Source organism: Balaenoptera acutorostrata, chromosome 11 (genome assembly GCF_949987535.1).
Source record: "Balaenoptera acutorostrata chromosome 11, mBalAcu1.1, whole genome shotgun sequence".
Taxonomy (NCBI): Eukaryota; Metazoa; Chordata; class Mammalia; order Artiodactyla; family Balaenopteridae; genus Balaenoptera; species Balaenoptera acutorostrata.
Genome location: NC_080074.1, coordinates 10027387 through 10048076, shown reverse-complemented (window position 1 = coordinate 10048076; position 20690 = coordinate 10027387). Strand labels below are relative to the sequence as shown.

Below are 20690 nucleotides of genomic sequence, written 5' to 3'. Positions count from 1 at the left end.
CTGAAGAGCGCAAGGCTGGGACCAGGGAAGTGGCAGTAGAGGAGGTGAAGTGGTCAAATTCTAGGCAGGAATTGAAGGTGGAGCCCACCATCAAATTGTAAGTTTGCTGATGGATGTGGTGTGTGAGCTGAGTCAAGGATAATCCTATTAATGAAAATCTGTAAGAAATGGGAAAAAGAATCAGCTATATGTCACCACCCTAACCCTTGTTGGTTTTCTTCCCCGCACTGAAATGCTACGTACTTTCAGGAATTCCCTGGCGGTCCAGTGGTTAGGACTCTGCGCTTTCACTGCTGAGGACCCAGGTTCAATCCCTGGTCAGGGAGCTAAGATCCTGAAAGCTGGGCAGTGTGGCCAAAAAAAAGAAAAAAAAAAAAGCTACATACTTTAAAGATTTACCTCTTTGTCTGATACATCTATTAGGTTCTGGCTAAAATACTTCCTCCTCAAAGCCTTTATTGACCTAATCTACTACTTCTGGGGGCACCCAAGTAAATAGTGCTGTCTACTTAACATTATCATTTGTAATCACTACAACGGTTTTGTAAATTTCTGAGTGTCAGATTAGGGAAGAACTGTTACTGAAGAGCTGAGATGGAAAGTTCTGCGGGTGTGAGGGAGGGAGTGCAAAAAAATCAGAGGAAGTCTTACAGTTTGAGGCTTAGCAAGGGGATCCATATGCACAATTGTACAGATATGGGCTAATGTGTATGTTTTATTGGGGGGGAGTACTTATAGCTTTTGTAAAATTCTCGAAGGGATCTACGCCCCACACGGAAGCGAACTGAATTAGGAACTACTATACTACCAGTTTCACGTTCTGACAAGACAGGAACAGGAAAGGTGGAGACCATGGACTTGAGGGATAGGGAATGAGAGGAGCTAGGGGGTGGGTTTCCAGAACACCTCGTCACCATCCAGCTGGCAGAGTCAGCTTTGTGCCCAGCATGGGACATTACCATTTACTTGATGACACCCTCACTTGTGCCTCGATTGAGGCCCCTGGGCTGGCATCAGTCTTACCATATGTCTTCTTTGCTGCCACTGAGCATTTCCCCTTGAAACCTTCAGTGAAGGTTTCCCTCCATCTCCAGCAGCTCCTCTTTGAATCTCTTGGATTGGGGGAAGAAGGTGCCCCTCCCCACCCCTGACCTTTTTTGGGGGATAGTTGTTCCGTTTTTCTTGTTGTTATTACTCTGATTTTTTTTGCTTTTAATTAAATTGTTTTATGTGGCAAAACGCATAACATAAAATTTACCATCTTAACTATTTTAAAGCATACAGTTAAGTAATATTAGTACATTCATTCTGTTGTACAGCCATCACCACCACCCATCTCCATAACTGTTCATCTTGTAAAACTGAAGCTGTTGTATACCCATCAAAAACTAACTCCCCATCTCCTCCTCCCTGCCAGCCCCTGGCAACCACCATTCTACTTTCTGTCTATGATTTTGACTAAGTACCACCTGACCTGTCTGATTCCACAGGGCTCTGTCTTTCTCACTTTGCCTTTTCTAGATCATCACATCTATTCCTAAGGTTTGAATGCTCTGCATGGCATGATTCCCAATATTTTTTCTAATCCTTTGACAATTTCATAAATATTGAAAGAGCTCTTTCAGCCTTAAACATAGATTTTTTTAAAAATCATGTACTGTTTGTGAATATAAACAATTAATTGATCAAAGTTTTCCAAAAACTTCTTCATATTAGCATTGTGACTTTCCACTTGGAGTTGTCGATGGAAAAAAAAAAAAAGATTAATCAGTCGATCTAAGAAAGAAATGGGGGCTTTTATTTGAGCCAAATTGAGGATTATAACCTGGAGAAAGCCTCTCAGAAAGCTCTGAGAATTTTTCCCTCTGTTAGAAGTCAAAGCACAGTTATATAAGTTTTTGAGACAGAGTGCTATATGTTAAATGACGTATTATTGACAGTTTACACAATCCAGATCTATGTGTACACAGGGAGTAGTGGGTCATGGGTCATCATGGCCTTTTACAAGAAGGAAGGTTATCTCCTAAAGAGGTCTGGTTAATGCAGGTGCACAATACACACTAAAGGGGAGGGAGGAGGCCCAAACAGGCAAAGAAAGATTTTACGTTTAAATTTTTCTTGTCTTGCCATAAAATATGAATTTTATTTCATCAGAGTCAATGATGTCTGTAGTTTCCACATAAGACTGCCTTCTCTACCCTTCAAGAGTGTTGGTCTTCCAGCATTTCTTAAAAGAGCCCATAAGAGAATCAAAAGCCATTGGCATTTGATTGCCCTTGCATTTATGTAGAGCTAGCCTGTTACTGAACTCAGGTTCAGCTGCTCACTGCTCGAAAGCCAATACTCAGACAAGTGTTGGTTGGAAAAGAAAGGTTGCTTTATTCAGGAGGTCAGCAACCTGGGGAGAAGGCAGACTCATGTCCAAAAACCAACTCCAAAGATTCTGGGAGAATCATTTGGGGAGAGGGTCAGAGTCTTCCTTATCTTCCACTGTGTGCAGACTTTCTTCTGATTGGTTGGTGGTGAGGTAACAGGGCGGTGCTGCAGGAATCTTGCTCTCAGCCTGAGTTTACCATCCTCCACCTGCGTGGGGACCTTAGTTCCTGCAGCAGAACCCAAAGGTTATGTATATCTCTTGAGGAGGAACCAGGATCGCTGCACTGTTTCTTGACTGCTCCTCCTTTGTTTCTGCATTCCCTCCCTTCCCTGATTAGCAACTGTTTGAACCTGCCCTTTGGAACTCAGGGAAGGTCAGGGAAGCTGAAAGAAGCCTGTTTCCTACAAACAAAAAACAGGGACAGGGAAAGGATTTGTACCCGGGAGGGACCCACAGGGTCCTGCTTGGTTTCAAGCCTACTTTTAAAAAAAATTTAAATACATGCAAAAAGTATAATTCATAAATGTACAGCCCGATGAATTATCCAAAATGGGAATACCCATGTAAACACCACACACGTCAAGAAATAGAACTTTACTAGCACCCCAGAAACTCTCCTGCCTTCCCAAATATTACCTCCTCTTCCTCCTCAAAGGGAATCACTACCTTTCTCACCATAGATTGGTTTTGCCTGTCTTTTTTTATCTAATGGAATCAGACAGTAGGCACCCTTTTGTGACATGAAGACTTTTTGTAGTTAGAGCTGCCCTATCCAAAGATAAAGAGGACTGAGGACTCTATCTGGAGAAAGTGCAAACCCCCGCCTGCCCTCCCCGGAATATGTAAGCACAGGACAAGTCTCTCAAGTATCAGATAAGGATCGGGACTGTCCAGTCCTGAGATTCTTCGGTTCCATGGTCAGTTGTCTAAAGAGGTATATCTAATTACCCTTGTATTAATAACTTGTGGGACACATTATAAAAAGAAGCATTTTCATCCATCATATGAAAATATGGATAATACCTAATGCTGGGGAGGGTGTGGAGAAAAGGACACTTCCATTTACTATTGTGAAAGTATGTGATATAATAATTCCGAGGGCAATTAGCTAATACCTACCAAATTTTTAAATGTTCATACTTTTTGGCCAGCAAACCCACGTCTTGAAATCCATCCTCCAGAAATACTTGCAGCAACCCTGTACTGTGCCTCAATCTCCTCATTTCTAAAATGGGGACAATAGGGACTTCCCTGGTAGTCCAGTGGTTAAGACTCTCGGCTTCCAATGCAGGGGACACTGGTTCCATCCCTGGTTGGGGAACTAAGTTCTTGCATGCGGCATGGCCCGGCCAAAAAAAAAAAAAAAAAAAAAAAATGGGGATAGTAGCACCTCAGTGGGTTGATGTAAAGATTAAATGAGGGCCCCTCCCACCCCCGCCCTTCGCACGCACAAACAGTGCCTGGTACACACTCGCCTTTGTTTTAGTACATTGGGACTGTTTACTTGACGTTTTCCCAGAAGACCAATAAATCTCCAAATCTCTAATTTACTCCTACCAAACACAGCCCTCAGGGAAACGAAACTGGATTCGTGTTTGTCTACGTGTGATCTCTGGGAGGCTTGTTAAAATGCAGATTTTCGGGCTCACCCTAAGCCCACAGAACAGAATTACCGCTGACGCACCCCGATTCAGGGCTTTAATAAGTTTCCCACTTGTCTCACGTTATCCAACCTCCCAGCTGCCCTTTGCTGAAGGCCGGTGAAGCCCGCCTACCAGAGGGCGGCGCTCTTCCCCAGCCCTCCAGCCTCCAGCTCCCGGAAGGGCGGCTCTGTCCGCCGTCGGCACTGCACTCGCCTCTCCTCTTCCGCTTCCGGTGTCCCCCACAGCCATGGCTGTCGCCGCCGCCGCCGCCGGCCCTGGGGTGCCGCTGTCCCCGGACGAATTGCTTCCGAAAGGCGATGCCGAGAAGCCTGAGGAGGAACTGGAGGAGGAAGACGACGAGGAGGTACTGGGCGCCGCGGGGCGGGCTGGGAGGGTGCGGGCGGGGAGCGGGGGTGAGGGCCCCGCGTGCTGCAGGAGCGGGACGAAGGCGCGTCGCGGCGCCTGGAGAGGTCCGAGCAGAGGCGTCTCCGGGAGGCGGGGTGAGGCCCCGCTGGGGCCGGGGTGCCCTAGCTCCAGGGGACCGGCATGTCCCGGCGTCGGGGGGTGGTTACCGCTGCTTCGGCCCATATCCGCGCCTCCTCCACCACAGTTAGATGAGACTCTGTCGGAGAGACTGTGGGGTCTGACGGAGATGTTCCCGGAGAGAGTCCGGTCCGCGGCTGGAGCCACTTTTGATCTCTCCCTCTTCGTGGCTCAAAAAATGTACAGGTAAGGGACGAGGGCAAAGACATTGGGGTGTGCCTGGGGTGACTGAGGTGCCCTGAATGAACACGGGCTTTGGGAGCAGCAGACCTGTGTTGGAGGGCAGCCCGCCAGCTAGATCACTGAGTGACCTTGGACTGACGCTACTTTAACCTTTCTTGGTCTTTATTTCCTCGTCTGTAAAGTGAGGATTCTTATTGGGCAGGGTCGTTGTGAGGATCATCTCAGATTATGTGATGTAATTGATGTGTAAGTAGCACTGTGAGAACTCAGGAGAATGTTCAGACTGCTCTCACTAGATGCATCGTCCCTGGAACTGCTCCTCCTGTTTCCGGTAGGAGTACAGAGCAGGAGTTGGGTAGAACACGCTTACCAAAAACATTGGAGTGTGCAGGGTGAGAGATTTGGTTACTGGTGAGTTCTCGGTGAAGCTGCGTGTTTTTGTCTTGCCATCATGCTCCCGCTCCCGCCGCAGGTTTTCCAGGGCAGCCTTGTGGATTGGAACCACTTCCTTCATGATCCTGGTGCTTCCGGTCGTCTTTGAGACCGAGAAGCTGCAGATGGAGCAGCAGCAGCAGCTGCAGCAGCGGCAGGTGAGCCCGGACCCTGGGCTTTTTGCCAGTAGTGGAGACGCAGGGTGTTTATTCCTCCAGCACCTATAGGTAGGGCGGGTAACGTGCCGGTAGGGATCAGGATACGACCCGCACTCTTTGCGGTGCCTGACTGCGCCCTCAGCGTTGTTTTCGTAGACCTTGTCTGCCTGGACAGGTATGATGAAGATGAGAGCCCTAGGTCTGTACAGTGCCTTACACCCCTCCTTTTCTTTTCCAGATACTTCTAGGGCCTAATACAGGGCTGTCAGGAGGAATGCCCGGGGCTCTACCTTCACTTCCCGGAAAGATCTAGATTGTTACTGCTATGTTTGGCCTGTCTTGGTGGGAGAAGTTTGAAAATTCACTAGTGTTTGAACTGCTGATTATTGGAATTTTTTTTTATTTTATTTTATTTTTTTTTAACGTTGGCACATTGATCTATCTAAACCTGGTGGGGAGAATTCTCCCCACATTGTCTCATGGAGAGACTCCTCACTTGCAGCTGTGCCCTCCATGCTCTCCTGACGTATTTCTTCTGTCCTCACTCTGATACCAGAGTGCAGCAGTACAGACGGTTACTCCAGCTCCGGCCATCCCACCCCTTTCACTCAATTACTTCTGACGGAAGATCTCACTATCCCATTGTGGGGCGGGAACTGATGCCATCGGGAAGGATGTGCCCCTGACCATTAACGGCTGTTTGGTGTTTAAGAATGGGGATGTTGGGGCGGGACGTGCACACGAGATAAAATGCATTACAGCTGTGCTGTGAATTTCTGTGTATGTTGGAAAGGATGGAGGGAGGGCTGGCAACAGCTTCAACCACAAGATGGGGACTGTGGAGGACAGAGCAGGAGCTCATTTCCTCTGCATATTTTGGCTGTTAGACGTGTGTGTGTCTAAAAGAGAAAAAAAAGCCAGTGCTCACTTTTTCTATTTAAATATTAAAAAATGATTCCAACCAAAAATGTCTTCCAAGTGCTTGTCATACATACCTTGAAATTATTTAGACCATTTTAGAAGGGCAAAGAAAACTGCCCCTCACATTTTCTCTCACCTGAGCCAGCACCACCGTTTAATACTGACTGACCCCTTAGGCCCAAATTAGTTAAATTCCCAAAGGTAAAAAAAAATTCGTCTTTGACCAAGAACCTCTCTGAGTTCAAGCAATCAGTTTCAGCTCCACCAGCAAAGGATTGGGTCCATGTACTTGCACAGTCTACAATGACATTATACAGTTATAAAGGGGGAATTCCCTGGTGGTCCAGTAGTTAGGACTCTGTGCTTCCGCTGCAGGCAACACGGGTTCGATCCCTGTTTGGGGAACTAAGATCCCACGTGCTGTGAAGCTCGGCCAAAGGGAAAAAAAAGAAAAAAAAAACAATAATTATAAAGGACTTGTAAGGAATGACATAGTATTGCTATCTAGTCTGGGGATAGGAAGGTTGCAAATAGAACATCTTGGGTTTGTTCTTTTTGAAAATACAGTTGACCCTGGAACAACACGGGGTTAGGGGAACTAACCCTCCTTTCAGTCAAAAGCCTATGCATCTCTCTTTTCATTGGCCCTCGATGTGTCTGCTGTCCAACCAATCACAGTTCATGTGGCACTGTAGTATTTCTTGAACAAAGTTCACGTGTAAGGACCCACAGAGTTCAAACCTGTGCTGTTTGAGGATCAACTGTAATTGCTGATGAGCTATTGACAGTGAATCCAACTGTAGCCCTATCTTTGAACTTTGTAATTTTTCCATTTCACACACATTTTTATTGGCATTGTGCTAGTAACAGTACTAAGTCTTTTATGTGGGTTGCTGGAACTATATTATACAATTTAGGAGGTGGTAGTATTCTCATTTTACAGAAGAGGAAAACAGTCCCAGAAAGGTTAAGTGATCTGTTCCAGGCTGAATAGAAAATCCCTGATCTCAATTCAAATCTAGGCAGTCTGGCTCAGAATCCTGCTATGTACTTGGTGCTGGGGCCTCCCAGGTCCTCTGTATAAATACATAATCTTCCACCTGTTAACCAGGGAAGAATAGTCACTTGTCAGTAAAGAAAACTTGTACTTAAGATTAGGGTTAGGGTTCTTCATATTGTGGAGTCTAGTTTTTACAAATTAAATCGAAAAATGTCTCAGGCTTTTTTTGAATCAAGTCCTACTTGGTGAGTATTTTGTCTGGATTTTTGAAGTGAGAGGTCTGGCCAAAGCACAGTATGTCTCTAAAAGATGACTTATGGTGGTAGTGAATTCCTTCCAAAGCAGCATCATACTAAACTTCACTTTTTTAAATGTACATAATTACAGAATTCAGACAGATGAAATTTATGTATGGAGTTTTCCATTTTTAATATTTGGTTAAACAAAATACATCTTTTGTAAACAAACCCAGCACAAGGCCAACAAAAAGGAATAAAAGCAAGAAAAACAAAAAGCCTAGGGTTGCCCCTTACTGGGCATCAGGGTCAGGCCTGCCCCCTTTCTTAAAGGAAGTGGGGCTTTTTGCCCTTGGGCATCAGCATAGGTCCCTGTTCCTAAGCACCAGAATTGGATATGAACAGAGAAACCAGCCCTGAAATGTTTAAGCGTCTTTGCATATATCCCACTGGCTCATGGACTCCAAGTGCATGGGGACTCCTTTGGAGTGCCATTTGCACAGGCCCAAGCAGATTGGTGGCGAGGAGTTTCCTCCTCCTCCCAGGAAATGGCTTACGTCACTGACAGTGCCAGTGGACCCAAGGTCCTGCTTGTGACAATCAGCAAGGTTGGCTGTAACTTCTGGCTGGTGGTGGTTGGAATGTCATTGTGCAGGGGCGAAGAGCTCCCTGTGGTGCCAAGCAGGTCTGGTGTAGAAAATGGTGCAGAAGAGAATGCGGCCACTTGCTGAGAGGGTGTAATGCAGTAGCCGCTTGGTGGCCTCTGTTACTCAGCATAAAAAATGGCCTTGTTGGATTGAAGATACATGTGCAGAAAAAGTGCTGGTGTAAACATGCACTCCAGTCACAGTGGGGAGAAAGCCTCAGCTTCGTCCCGTTAAGCTTGCTCAGGCTGGACATGCAAGCCCCAGGCTGGCTCTGCTATAGGAGAGGTCTGGCCAGTGGGGCAGACCTCAGACCTGCCGAAACCACTGACCTGTGAGGGCTGGACAGGCCATCCTTGCCTGCCCGCCTGCCCTGAGACAACCACAGCCACTGTGGTGACAGGCGGTGTAGTATGACCCTTACTTCTCCTTTTGTTTTCCCAAGTTACGGGGAGAAAAGTGGCCTACACTTTTAAAGAGGTAGGGGGCGGGTCCATTCTCAGTTGATCTGTAAAGGAAGCTACAGAGAGATGACAAAGCGTAACGCACATATCCACCCAACGTGAGGGCTCTGCTTCTTGTCACTGTAGTGACTCCAAGCCTAGGACTTCTACCCATTCTAGCTGCTCCAAGTCTCTGAAGGCTTATCTTCCCAATACTTTCCTTGCCCAACTCTGTCTCAAACTAGAATTTGATGTCAAAGGCAGTCTTACTTTTTTCCTGATTTTTGCCAGATTGGGTCAGCTGGGAAAACTGCCCTTTTGCCTATCTTGTGCCCCAAAGCCTCCTAAACCAATGCAGTGCAGTGAAGTGGGAGGGACGATGCTGGAGTGAGGCGGACAGGCTGCCCACGCCTGCCCCAGCCTGGTGCTGGCCACATCCTCTTAGGTATCCAGCTCACCCTGTCACACTAGAATATCGCAGGATTCAACCACCCGGCATGGAATATTAGAGAACTTTTCATTATAAAACTCCAAGGATGGCCATAAACCACTCTTAAAAACGGGGTAAGGGCAGCATTAAGGGTTGGAGACAGCATGCTGTACTGCTGCTGCAGTTTTGGAGATGGTTTCCTGAGAGGCCTTTTTGCTCTAAGTCCTTCAAACCTGTCACATGGGCTTTGCCTGTACTGTGTCTTCAGACCCACTGATTGCCAGGAAAGGGGAAGTGGAGGCAGCATCTCCAGGTGAGTCAGAGCAGCAGTGAACTCCAGCAGAGCCTCTGGCAAGTCCTCAGAGAAACGGGGAAATAAGCTAAGACCCACCTTTCTTTCTCCTCTCTTAAATAAAACAAAAGTCTTCCATAGCTTGCCCTAAGCACACAGAGCTCCTACTTTCCTTTCCCAGAACAAGTAACGCTGGTTGGTTCTGTAACAGTCCACACGTCTGTCCTATTGCACTGTCAAATCTGAGGGGAAAAACCCGATGAGATGTTTGGGGACATGGCAAGGGCAGACCCACTATAGAGGCCACAGCACATCACAGAGGATTCCGGGGGTTGAGGTGAGGGAAGGCTGGGTAGAACTGTGTTACACATCAGCCCTCCAACTCTGACGGGCCTCCACCTCTTCTGGTACCACCAGCAGGAGTTCACAGTTCTTTCCTCGCAAATGATGTTTTAGAAATTTCCTACAGGAAAAAAGGGTAGATGAAAGAGAAAATGAAAAGACTAGTAAAATTGCAAACTCCAGTCTTGGGGCCACGTGTTCGCCAGACAGGACCCTTGTTATTTATACCCTTGGCTGCCCTAAACACTCTAGTAGTGATCTGTTCTTGGAGGAGTCCACATTTGGTTACCCCTCAATCTGTCCAGTTAAATTTCCAATCTGAATTTTTGCTCATCCTCATGTGTTACTGCCAACAGTAGCCAGTTCTGTGAGGAACAGAGCCCAAAGTACTCTAAAGGACTTCTAATTGTAAAAAAAAAAAAAAAAAAAAAAAGAAGAAGAAGAAGAATAAAGAGTTTCCTCTTTGGTTCCAGGGAAATTTAGCCCCCTCTGGCCCAAATGTTTGCCTTCCTTTCACTGAACTGGCAGCTATACTGTCAAGTTGGAGAACGTTACAATGCCAGTCCCGCCAGACTAGAAAGCCAGCATCCCAGGTAATGGGACTTCTCTACCAACAGGATTTAATGTCTTCCTGGGCCATCAAAGATTCAGGTCTTTGAAGTCTGAAACCCTATGATTCTAAGTAACAATAAGGAGAGGATCCAAGGAGCTAGGAATTTCATTTCCTTTGTCCAAAGATAAGCTCAACTTGCCACTACGTCAGCCACACAGGTACCTGAGCTCGCCCTCGCCTCCAATCCATTCGGGCATCTTCAGTTTGGAGTCGAGGTTGTAGTAGGCACCTCCCACCTCTCGAACACAGATCCAATGCTGCCTTTTGAGTGGCAACTTCAGTGGACCCCAACACAGGCTGGAGGGCAGATTCATGATGAAGCCCATAACGTTAGTGAGAGCAATGGCGCCGACATCCCTGCAGAACAGAAACGGTGTCAGGCTCTGCAGCAGCCAACTCCCCAGGATTCCCCAGCTGTAACACCACCACTGGCCACCTCCCCAGCTGAGTGCCAGCTCTCATCAAGTCAAGCCTGGTTCAGTTACCTGCGCTTGTCCCACCAAACAGCTTCATAGCCTTTGGTTTGAAGTGCTGCCATAATGACGTTCACATCGTAGTTCCCATTTCCCAGCATGCTCTTCTTGTGGGGGGTCACCATGGTGTTTGGAGACAACCTGCAAATGTGAAAGGAGGAAAGCTGAGACTTGCTGGTCAACCTAACCCCTCCTGGCCCTGCACTGGCAGGGACAAAAGAGCACTTTACACCACTGCCCCTGGAAGCTTGTTTCCTCCCATTCAAATGAATGTAACGAGTTTTTACCAAAGTATTTTGAAGTCTGGGCTCCTGCTGCCCTAGGGATTACCTTTCCGTTTATGAAAAACAATAATTCAGCAGCGGTGGGGCCTATCTGCCTGCCATTTAGAAAGTGTGTCTCCAGTGAATTCAATGGATACAGAGAATGTTCCATGAAGGAGTCTCATCTATGAAATCCCCGGTCTTCCCATTTCTGCTGTCTTCTTCCTTGCTGATCTTCCTGCCTTGATACAGCCTTTTTTTTAACATTAAAAATAGTATTTGATATTTTGATTGCATGGGTAGCATTTCTTACTCTTATTTCTTAACACTTTAAATGCTTTCTATTTAAGGCTTGCATACTTGGTAATCATCAATCATTAAATACTCAAAGGCCTACAGGGGCTCAGACAGGTAAGATAAATGTATGAACTGGGGCCACATAAGGCAATAAAAAGTAGTAAGGCCCATATTAAACTGAAATTCATGAACTACCTAAAGGTATTCTGAATATACACGTGTGTAAAATACCTGAATTAAAAAAAAAAACAAACACAAATTGGAAAAAATTTTTGTACCAGATAAACAAAACTCAACTGCAGTCTGGTTTGCTCACTGGCTTTAAGCCATCTTTGCCCAGGCCTCTTTAGCCACTCCTCCATCTCATGACAAGGTCAGTTCTGAAGGCATTCCCAATCCTATTAATTTGCTTTCATAGGCTGCGCAGGCCAGGACCTGAGGAAAGGCCATCTTGAAGGAAGGGGCAGCATGCCTTTCACCTCTGTGTGAAGGGGAGGAAGGGAAACGTCGTGAGTTCCTCAGGAATAAAAGTGGAGAGCGGATGTCTAGGAGGTTGCTGAATGCCATCTCCAGAAGAGAATCAGATCTTTAGGTCAACTCTAAAAACTTAAGAAATCTTATACTCTATATACAGCAACCATACTGATATTTTTCCAACATAAAACATACTCTTGCCACTACTTAAACCCTCCAAGGCTCCCGAAGCACTTAAATATGATCTAAACTACTTCCTCTGGCCTGCAAGGCCCTTAGGATTCTGCTGACCTCATCCCTACCTCTTAGCACAAACACCTTCTCTCTGCTATCTGAACACACAAAGCTCTTTCTCACTTGAGGGCCTTTGCACTCACTGTTTCCGCTGTCTGGAATCCTCTTCCCCTAGATCTCCACTTGGTCTGCTCCTCATTTTTTGGGTCTCAAGTGTTATTGCCCTAGAGACCTTTTCTGACCCCCCAACCTTACGTTTCTCCCAGTCATTTCCTCTTACATCCACCTGCTTTAATTTAATTACAGCTCGTGTTACTACTGGACGTGTTTTCTGACTTGTGTGTTTTTCCACACTAGAACGACAGCAGGGGCCTTCTCTACCCATCACCAGACCTCAAAGAATACCTGGCACGTGATAGGTGCTCAAGGGACGTTTGTTGAAACGCTTTCCATGTTTATTTTGTTCTCCCTCTCTCTTGCCCTGTAAATATTAGCGGACCCTTAAAATAATAAGGGCTTATATGCTAGCCTCCAGAGTTAGCAAAGAAGGGGATCTGAGGACACTAAACTCCACTCTGCAACCAAACTTTGTTCTACCTGTGAAAATAAATACCGTTTAGTGAAAACTTCTCTGCCATGCCTGATGACAGATGCTTTCATATATGTATCTCATTTAATCCTCACAATAAACCTATAAGAAGCTATGAATTATTACCATTTTATGGGTTTAGAAACTGAAGTTTGGTGATTTAAAATGACTAGCCCGTGATCACTTCCCTTATAAAGGACAGAACTAGGATTCAAACTCGGGTTTGTTTGAATCCAAAGTTCTGCTTGCTGTCTTACGGCAAGGACTCATGAATCAGAGTGGCTGGTGGCACTGGGCTGATAAGAGGAAAGGCCAGCTGAGTCCCTTGGCCTGGGCCTAAAATGTAGCTTAATAGGACAAGGGCTCTCAGTGGGTTCTTGGGCACTTGGATTAAATGAGAAAGCATATGAAAGTCTATCTGAAGATATATCAAGTTCCTCTCCCTTCACCAACTTTTCAGTAGCTTCTCAATACCTTCAGAGAAGTCTCCAGCCAGTAGAGGCATGAAGGTTCCAGCAAAGAAACTGCTGAGTCTTCCACCTCTTTCACCATCTAACTCCCTACCAGGCTCAAACCTTAGTGCTGCGTTCCCCCCAATGCGCTCCTCAGAGGATCACAGAGGCATTTAATACAATAGCTGAATGAATCAAGTAAACAGGTCTCCTACAGGTTTTCTTGAAGCCCCTAATATGCTAATATTTACCTTGAGTCTTGGGGAGAGGGTGTACAAAAGGTTTCAGTTCCCAAACTGGTTTGACCACACATTTTTTCTGCGGTGCACCTTCTAGGACTAGTGTTCCAAGTGTCTCTTCTCCTTGTCCTACATATTCAATCTCAGATTCAAATCCTTGCCTGTCTATTCCTACTATCTCTCCCCTAACTGGAGGCCCCTCACCTCACACCTGGATTTTTAAAAAATTTTTTAAATCTTTTGGCTGCACCATGTGACATGTGGGATCTTAGTTCCCCGACCAGGCATCGAACCCTCATCCCCTGTATTGGAAGTGTGGAGTCTTAACCATTGGACCGCCAGAGAAGTCCCACACCTGGATTTTTTGAAACAGGTTCCTAAATTGACCTCCTTGCTTCCAAATGCTCCTTCCACCTATTCAGCCTTTATGTTCCTGCCACCTTCACCAAGGTATCATTTCACTCACTTACATAAGAACTGTCAGTGGAGCCAGTTGCCTGGTTGGCCAACTCCAACCCTCCCAGCCCCACTTGACCTGCTGTTTCCCTTTCATTGGGCTTAGTGTACTTCAGGCACCATGACCACGTGGCTTCTCTTCTTTTATCCTAGTTCCTGTTTCAAGCTAAATCCTAAAGCTTCTTCAAGCTCAACCTGACATCCTACCTCTTCCATGGAATCCTTCCTGGCTCCAGTGCAGTAGAAAAAGGAGGGAGATCAGGAGGACCACACACATCTGAGTTCACATCCAAGCAGCATCAATATCAATTCTGAGATTTAATCTCCATGCCTGTGAGCTTCTCTGTAAAAATGGGAATGATTCCTATCTTATAGGACCATTGAAGAATTCATTTATTTTATACATGTCCAACAAAATAGTAAATTCCCAAAGCAAAGGGAACTCATCTCCTCTCTACCTCTCACAGCTGGGCACTGGCAACTGCATAACCATGTGTTTGTCAAACCAATCAATATAGGAAATGCTAAGAATGGTTTTCATCTCACTCCTAGAAGAGCGGCCATTTGAATAAGTGGGATCCATCCAGCGTGCCCATTATACCAGTGCTTGTTTTTACTTTGACAATAATCAAGTGCCCACTGTGTTAGCTATTTTTATGAGATTTATCACTTAATCCTTCCAACAAACTTGAGATAGAAATTAACCCCATAGTGTAAGTAAGGAAGCTGAGGTACAAAGAGGTTATGGTGACTTGTACAGTCATATACAGCTACTGAGTGGCAGAGGTAGGATTCCACCTCTAAACCTAAAGCTACAATGAACAGTCTCCTGGATATTTCAACACACTGATCCCACTGAATTCCATGGGAATTCTACTCTGTCCCAATGGAATGTCTTCTTGGGACTCCTCGGCAAACTGCTATTCAGGACTGTCTTAATTATTTCCACGGAAATTCTGGACTATACGCTAGCCTCTCATTTTTGTCACCATAGGCAGAGGTTAGAGCCACAAGATTTGAAGTGATCTACAACTGAGAAGATGGGTTCTCGTCCAGGTCTCTCCACTGATGTCTGTGCCCTCAGTTAAGTCTCTGGTCCTCTCTTGTAGTTACCACTGTGTCTGGCTAAGGTGATGTTTCAGGTTTGAATGAAAAGGAGATGTGGAAACATTTCATCAAGATTCCTTTTTTCCCTTAATTTTTTCCTTTTTATAAGTTCTGAGGTGTGACCTTAGAAAATATGGCTCAGAACTTCCTAATGTGTTTTTAAGTTATTAAATACATAAAGCACAGATTAAATACATAAAGCACAGATCACAGCGCCAGGCACAAAAGTACTCTGTAGGTGTTGGCGATGACGACAAGGAGGAAGACTCTGCCTGGCCCTTGGATGAGAAAATTTAAATCTCTAGAGGTTAACACTCAACACCTTTTCTCAGTTTACAACCACCATATCTTTAAATGTGACTCCTTTCTTTAAATGTGTGCTCAGGGACTTTTTAATGGGGAGGCAGGAGGGCTTCTCTGTGGTAGAGGATGTTCACCAGTATCTATAATCTCTTATAGTCTGACCTTTTCTCCAATTTCAATTGTTCATCCTTTTCAAACCAATGATCTCTTTGCTATCACTGCAATTGTGACCACTATCTTCAAATCCTGGACTGAGCCTGTCACACCTGACTCCTCTCTTCCCTGTTCCTGTGTTGCTGCCGAGTCATTAGCTTAGTCCTGTCTACATTCCTATTCATTTCTATTCCAACCATGAGTCATCTCATACCCACAACTGCATTGAAACTCCACCCTGCTTGTGTATTTCTTCTGTCTGGCTAAAATTCAACTGCTAGGATGAACTTCCTCTCAACAAATGACATGAATCAAAAATTTTGTCCCATTTCTACCATTCATCAGCCACATCTTCAAAAAAGCATAGAACTTAAGATGTGGGAATTAAAAATTATCTAGTTAACATTACTGCCAACATTACTCTTCTTTTCTGTTAAAATCCAAATAGATTATCTTTTTCCCTTTAGATTGCTCTGAATTCCATGGTTCTAAATTCACTTAAGTCTTTTCTCAAGGCCAGGTCAATGGACAGTTCTAAGATGTACTTCTCAGCAGCTGAGTCTTGTTCAGCTTGTTTTCTTTACAGTGTGTAGTGGTGCCTGGCATACTGAAGGCAGCTAGTAAATGTCTGTTTAAAAAATTCTATCTCCTCTCCCTCACCTCTCCTCCCTTTGTTTTTTCCTCTCATCCCTTTCACACTTCTTTGTTTCTATTTATCCACACAGAATCTTCCCATATTAAATACTCCATACGGAATTCCACCTCTGGAGTGGTAGGGTACATATATTCTCATATGTACTGGTCTGCTGTTACTCTGAGGTGGATCTTTACATTGTGCTGATAGGTACCTGGGGGAATGTAGTACAACTTGCTAAAGCTTCAAAAGCCAAGAATAGAACTTTGGTTCCATGTGAGTGTTTAGCAAATATTTAGCATTCTTTCATTCAGGGAAAACACAGCTGAAAGAGTCCTGCTATTATCCACAAACAGCTCATAGCCCACATCTTCAAACCCAGGCCCAACTTCCCAGCAGGGTGAACAGCTACTGATGATGCAATTGCTCTAGACGCCTTCCCAATACTCAGGAAGTAGCAGAGCAGATAGGAAAGCAGGCCCTCCACTCACAAAGCTTGGGACCAAATCCTACAACTAACAGCTCTGTGAACTCTGTTCCCTCATCTGGAAAGATGAAAAATAACAGGATCTACCTTTTTTTTTTTTTTGGCCACACAGCATGTGGGATGTTATCCCCCTGACCAGGGATCCAACCGGTGACCCCTGCAGTGTAAGTGCAGAGTCTTAACCACTGGACAGCCAAGGAAGTCCCAGGATCTACCCTTAAGATTGGTGTCAGGAGTGAATTAACACAAGGAAAGCACTCAGAACAGTGCTTTGCACAGAGCTGAGTGTTCATCTGTGTTAGTGATCATCATCATGTCAGATCCAGGCCAAATTCAGAGAAGTGGAAAACTTCTGAATGGACACACCGAATCTTGGAATTGACATTTACTAGTGAGTGAAACTGGGCAAATTGCTTAAATGGAACCCTAGTTTCCTAGGATCACTACTGATAAGGTTGTTGCAGGACTGTTACAGAGTACCAAGTACCAAGCACATTCAAGGATTCACTGTCAGTCTTTTTCTTCTCCCTAGACTTCGATTAGGAAATAATCTGCAAATATCCAATTCGGAGTAGAAGATATATTAATGGCTGGCCAAAAGGAAGCAGTCTAATGGACTGGCCTCCTTTCTACTTTCAGTTACATGACCTAGCAATCTGAGACAAATTATCTCACCTCCTAGGGCCCTATTTCCTGAGAAGAGTTAATTCTACTTGCCAGATGATGGCCATGATGCAAAGGACACATCTGCCCTGCTAAGGCGTTACTATGGTTATTACTGGCACTGGAAAATAATTACTCTCATTACAATTTTGTCAGCACACTGGGATTAACACTCTTTTAAGAGAGGGCCTATGGTTCTTTCAGGGTAAGTGGTCCATACCTATGCTTCATAAATCACCCCAAATAGGTTGTTCCCAGCTGTAATTCAGGCCCTCTAGGGCAATCATTTCATCTCTGAATGGAGTCAGAGAAGGGTCTTCTGGAACTGCCAATATACATTGCTTGAAGAATTCTTGGGCTTTCTCTGCACTGAGAATTGAGCAGGATAACTCTTTATAAGCTGGAGTAGTGAGACAGGCTCACTGTCAAAGTTGCTATGGACAGCACACGTGCTGAACCAGCCACTGCAGAACCAGCCACTGCAGAACCATTTCTCATACCCTTTGAGAGAAGAATTTTAGAACATCAAAGCTGACAGAAGAAAGCTGAACTTCTATCAACCTGTCCGGTAGCATTTGGAAAGTGGATAAGAAAGGCCCTCTAGAATGAAGTAGAAAGGGGAGGGGACCTAAGAGTCAGCTTCAAATCACAGCTTTGCTACTTAGAAGCTATTTGGACAAATTACCTGACCTTTCTTTCTGTTTCTTTATCAGTAAAATAGAGACAGTAAATCTACTGTTAGGAGAGCTACACAGAACACCATAGGAAGAGCACCAAGGCCAACACATGGCCTCGCAGAAAAGCTGAGCACTGTGTATATACCCTTCTTATGGAACCCACTACACTCCAACTCTGATGACAGGTGACTGAGTGTGTACATATCTTGTCCCCCTTCTAGACTCTAAACTCCTTGGGGGCAGGACTTGAGAGGCATTAACTGCATAGTGGTCAACAGCACAGCAACAACAAACCTGGATTCAAGCCTGGCTTCATCTCTTGTTATGGTACCTTGGGCAAATTACTGAACTTCTCTGAGCCCTGTCTTTATCCATAAAATGGAAATGACAACACGGATTCCAGTGGATTGTAGAGGGGATCACTTGAGATAACACCACTGAGGCTCTTAGCACGGTGCCCAGGCCACTGTAAGTGCTCAGTAAGTGGTCCCGATTATTCTCTTTCCCATTCCTGTGTCCCTTATACCTGCTAACAGCATTCAGCTAACAATCCCTGTTGGTTTGAAGGTTTATGCAGCAGAGACGTTGCCCCACGCACAGAAATTCAAAAAGACCACAAAAGTATAGAGACACCAAGAAGGAGGTCCCCTACCTCTGGAAAATCTCTTGCAGCGTTTCCCGGGTGAAGGCATTGCTGTCCTGGAAGACGTTATTGAGGGCGTGCAGAGCACAAAGCTCCCTGCGCTGTTTCTCATGGTAGATCTGTAGGGGTGCAGCCTGGGGCAGCTCCAATGATTCGGATTTGGCCTTGTCTCCTTTCCATGGCACGCAACTCATGTTTTTCGTTTTAGGTTCCAGAGAGGGCTAAAAACACCCCACTCTTCCCTCCTGAGGAGGAATGTAAGCTTCTCAGTCTTTTCAGGATTCCTGAGGTCTACCTTATTTTCTGGTGTCCATGATTTATGCTTTGTCACGGGGAGAAAAGGTTGTAATCAAAAGGAAAAATAATCCCCCTCTTCTCAAAAGAAAGATAACTTTTGGATTTAGTGTATTTTGCCACCACTGTCGAAGTGCAGAAGTTTTAAAAAATCATATAAAATCTAAGACCTTGTTTTCCTTCTCCCACCCTCCTCTTCTACCCCTTCCAAAAAAACACGATTTTCTTGCTGTATTTTCCTTTCTGCAAATGCCAACCAGGCCTCAAGGCAGGAGGACCGAACGGAGTCGGTCACATCGCTCCTTTTCTTCCATTTCTTTGGAACCACAATGCCACTGACTCAGGAGACAAGGCCTAGGTGGTGGATAAAACGCAAATTTCGAGCAGCTAGCGAGGGCCGGCCAGCGTGGTATCGCGGGCCCTGCTGGGGCATCGGGGGAGTCTCTCCATCCTCTCGGGTACGGTGGGACCCCACGGGGCCGAGGCCGGCGCAGCTCCCTCGGAAAGCGCGGACTCTCACCCTCTCGCCGCGGCCCTACGGGGGAGACAACTCCTGTCAGCTCCGGCGGTCGGGCGGGCCGCCGCAGAGGACCAGGCTGCCCAGGGAAGCTGCGCGGCGGGTCCGGCCCCAGCCCCAAGGAAGGTCCTGCACTGCGACGGGCAGGCCCGCGAGGGGTGGGGCCGGACAATTCGTCTCGCCCTCGGGGGCCCGGGCCCACCCAGCTCGCCGCCCCCACCCCAACCTCCCCGCCCGTCACGTGAGTGCAAGCCGAGGCGCCCTCCTGCCGCTCCCCTAACCCTGCCCCCGCCCGGTCCCCCGCGCCGCCGGGACAGCTTGCGGACGCGCCGCCAGTCGCCCCCTCACCGCTGCAGGCCGCCACCTGGAGCTGCGGGCCGCCACCTGGGCCGCGCTCGGGCGGGCGAGCGAGCGCGCGCACCTGAGCCCGACGTCAGCGGCCCCAGCCCGGCGCGTGCTCCGAAAACGCCCTCCTTCGCCGTCCCAACTCCCGCCCCGCCGCGGCGTCCCCTCTGACGTCGGCCTGACGTCAGCGGCGCCGGCTTTGGGGCCGCGGCCGCCGTGCGTCTGTTTCACGGGTGCAGGCTGCGTTGGGCCCCCTGGCGGTGTGGGGTGGGTAGCCCGGTGGCGGCTGCAGCGGCGTCTCGCCGCAGGTAGAGCTAGTGCCCGGCTCCTCGGCTGGTGCCCGGATCCTCTGCTCTCTCCCTCCGGGGCTGGGCAGGCCGGGCGGCCGGCGGGAGTCCCGCCCCGATGCCTGTCCCGCCCCTCTCCTCCCCCGGGCGTCGGCTCAGTTCCGGGGCGGCGACCCATCCTGCGGCTACACTTCGCGATTCTCCCCAGCCCTCCCGTCCTTCTGATCAGGCTTTTTGGGCAGAGTGCCTTCGCGACCCCGGACTAGTTTCACCTGCGCTGGCCGTGTTATGTTTGTCTAGCATGCCGTTCGCCAGGTGATTTCAAAGCACCTTACTGACGCGGTAGGGCGCAAATTCTCTTGTTTAGTGGGCCCGACCGCCCTCACTTTCCAGGAGCTCTGAGGGTAAGTGCCTCGCCGGGAGTCACGTTTCAAGTGGAATAGTCCTATTTCAGTTCCTTGGTGTCGTATTTCGGCTTGCTGCTCATAGACCACTGCCCTTTTGCCTTCGGGTTCCCGTCTGGTCTCACAGTGGCGGCCATAGAGCTTTCCTCTGAGTTTTCTCAAGGCGTAAGTGCATTGTGTGTGTCAGGAAGATGAACTCAGTCCCACATGGATTGTTTTTCCTTTTTTTTTTTTTTTTTTTTTACCCAAAGACATGTGGAAGGATTCAGCAAATATTCATCATCCACTTTAGTGTTGCTATCCTTTTGGATTTTTGTTCAGCAAGTTGGAAAAACAATAAAAGAAAAGATCACACTGCATTCAGTCATTTCTTTAATCCTGCTTCAACACAGCTCAACACTTAAACATCAACTGAGTAAATCTGAAAATCTACTTGGCTCTA

At 46.7% G+C, this 20690-nt stretch overlaps 2 protein-coding genes across 5 annotated transcripts; one reads left to right on the top strand and one right to left on the bottom strand.

The window, feature by feature from the left end:
- The first annotated feature begins 4242 nt into the window (after positions 1-4242).
- Positions 4243-6304, top strand: TOMM22 (translocase of outer mitochondrial membrane 22). The gene is made up of 4 exons (XM_007189064.2): positions 4243-4384; positions 4631-4749; positions 5219-5336; positions 5575-6304. The coding sequence occupies exons 1-4, from the start codon at positions 4268-4270 to the stop codon at positions 5647-5649; spliced, it is 429 nt and encodes a 142-aa protein (XP_007189126.1). The 5' UTR covers positions 4243-4267; the 3' UTR covers positions 5650-6304.
- A 1352-nt stretch (positions 6305-7656) lies between these two features.
- Positions 7657-20035, bottom strand: JOSD1 (Josephin domain containing 1). 4 transcript variants are annotated; one of them, XM_057556961.1, is made up of 5 exons: positions 19561-19945; positions 18411-19230; positions 10743-10871; positions 10420-10614; positions 7657-9765 (listed from the first exon to the last, which is right to left on the bottom strand). In XM_057556961.1, the coding sequence occupies exons 2-5, from the start codon at positions 18593-18595 to the stop codon at positions 9666-9668; spliced, it is 609 nt and encodes a 202-aa protein (XP_057412944.1). In that variant the 5' UTR covers positions 18596-19230; positions 19561-19945; the 3' UTR covers positions 7657-9665. The 4 variants fall into 4 exon arrangements, with proteins under 4 accessions (XP_057412944.1, XP_057412946.1, XP_057412945.1 ...); XM_057556963.1 differs by having other exon boundaries at positions 19577-19945; XM_057556962.1 differs by having other exon boundaries at positions 19634-19945.
- Positions 20036-20690: the final 655 nt, after the last annotated feature.